At 53.4% G+C, this 629-nt stretch overlaps 1 protein-coding gene across 1 annotated transcript; it reads right to left on the bottom strand.

Moving 5' to 3' along the window:
• Window positions 1-241: 241 nt before the first annotated feature.
• On the bottom strand, window positions 242-523 carry UCRPA7_1419 (putative nitroreductase family protein; the record flags this gene model as incomplete). The annotated part of the gene is made up of 1 exon (XM_007914000.1): window positions 242-523. The coding sequence occupies one exon, from the start codon at window positions 521-523 to the stop codon at window positions 242-244; it is 282 nt and encodes a 93-aa protein (XP_007912191.1).
• Between the last annotated feature and the right edge of the window lie 106 nt (window positions 524-629).

Here is a 629-nt window from a genome sequence, read left to right as displayed (position 1 = left end):
ATAATACTGAAACAATTGACATTTCATGAAGTTTCTTTTCTATCTAGAAACCGGTATCTTGAACTTTGTTCCATGTGCAAAGCAAGCGCAAACAGTTTATCGCTCATTTCAATCCAAGATATCACAAGAGTCTACTTCTAAAACTCTATATCCGCGTGGCAGATTGTGTCCTTCTTCAAGTTTCTTGTCAAAACTTGCTTTCATACCCCATAATTCCCTCTGCTCCAAAAAGCCCGCCAATCTAAGCGCCAAAGACCTTGAGGCGCTCCTCGATGGGCAGGAAGTCCTTGGGGCCGGCCTCGCCCGTCTTGCCGCCAAAGACGAGCTGGGCGTTGAGCTTCCAGTTGTCGGGGATCTTCCACTCGGAGGCGACGCGCGAGTCGATCAGGGGGTTGTAGTGCTGCAGGTTGGCGCCCAGGCCCTCGGCCTCGAGGGCGGTCCACAGGGTGAACTGCAGCATGGCGTCGGACTGCATCGCCCAGATGGGGAACTTGTCAGAGTACAGGGGGAACTTCTCCTGCATGCCGTTGACGACGTTCTGGTCCTCGAAGAAGAGGATCTGTGAGAGGGGGACAAGTGGTCAGCGAGAGCTCGGCAGGGAAGAGAGTGGTGGGCGAATTTGGGAAGGG

This window comes from Phaeoacremonium minimum, assembly GCF_000392275.1.
Source record: "Phaeoacremonium minimum UCRPA7 unplaced genomic scaffold PA7_03_scaffold_102, whole genome shotgun sequence".
Taxonomy (NCBI): Eukaryota; Fungi; Ascomycota; class Sordariomycetes; order Togniniales; family Togniniaceae; genus Phaeoacremonium; species Phaeoacremonium minimum.
This window is presented reverse-complemented; position numbering and strand designations above follow the sequence as displayed.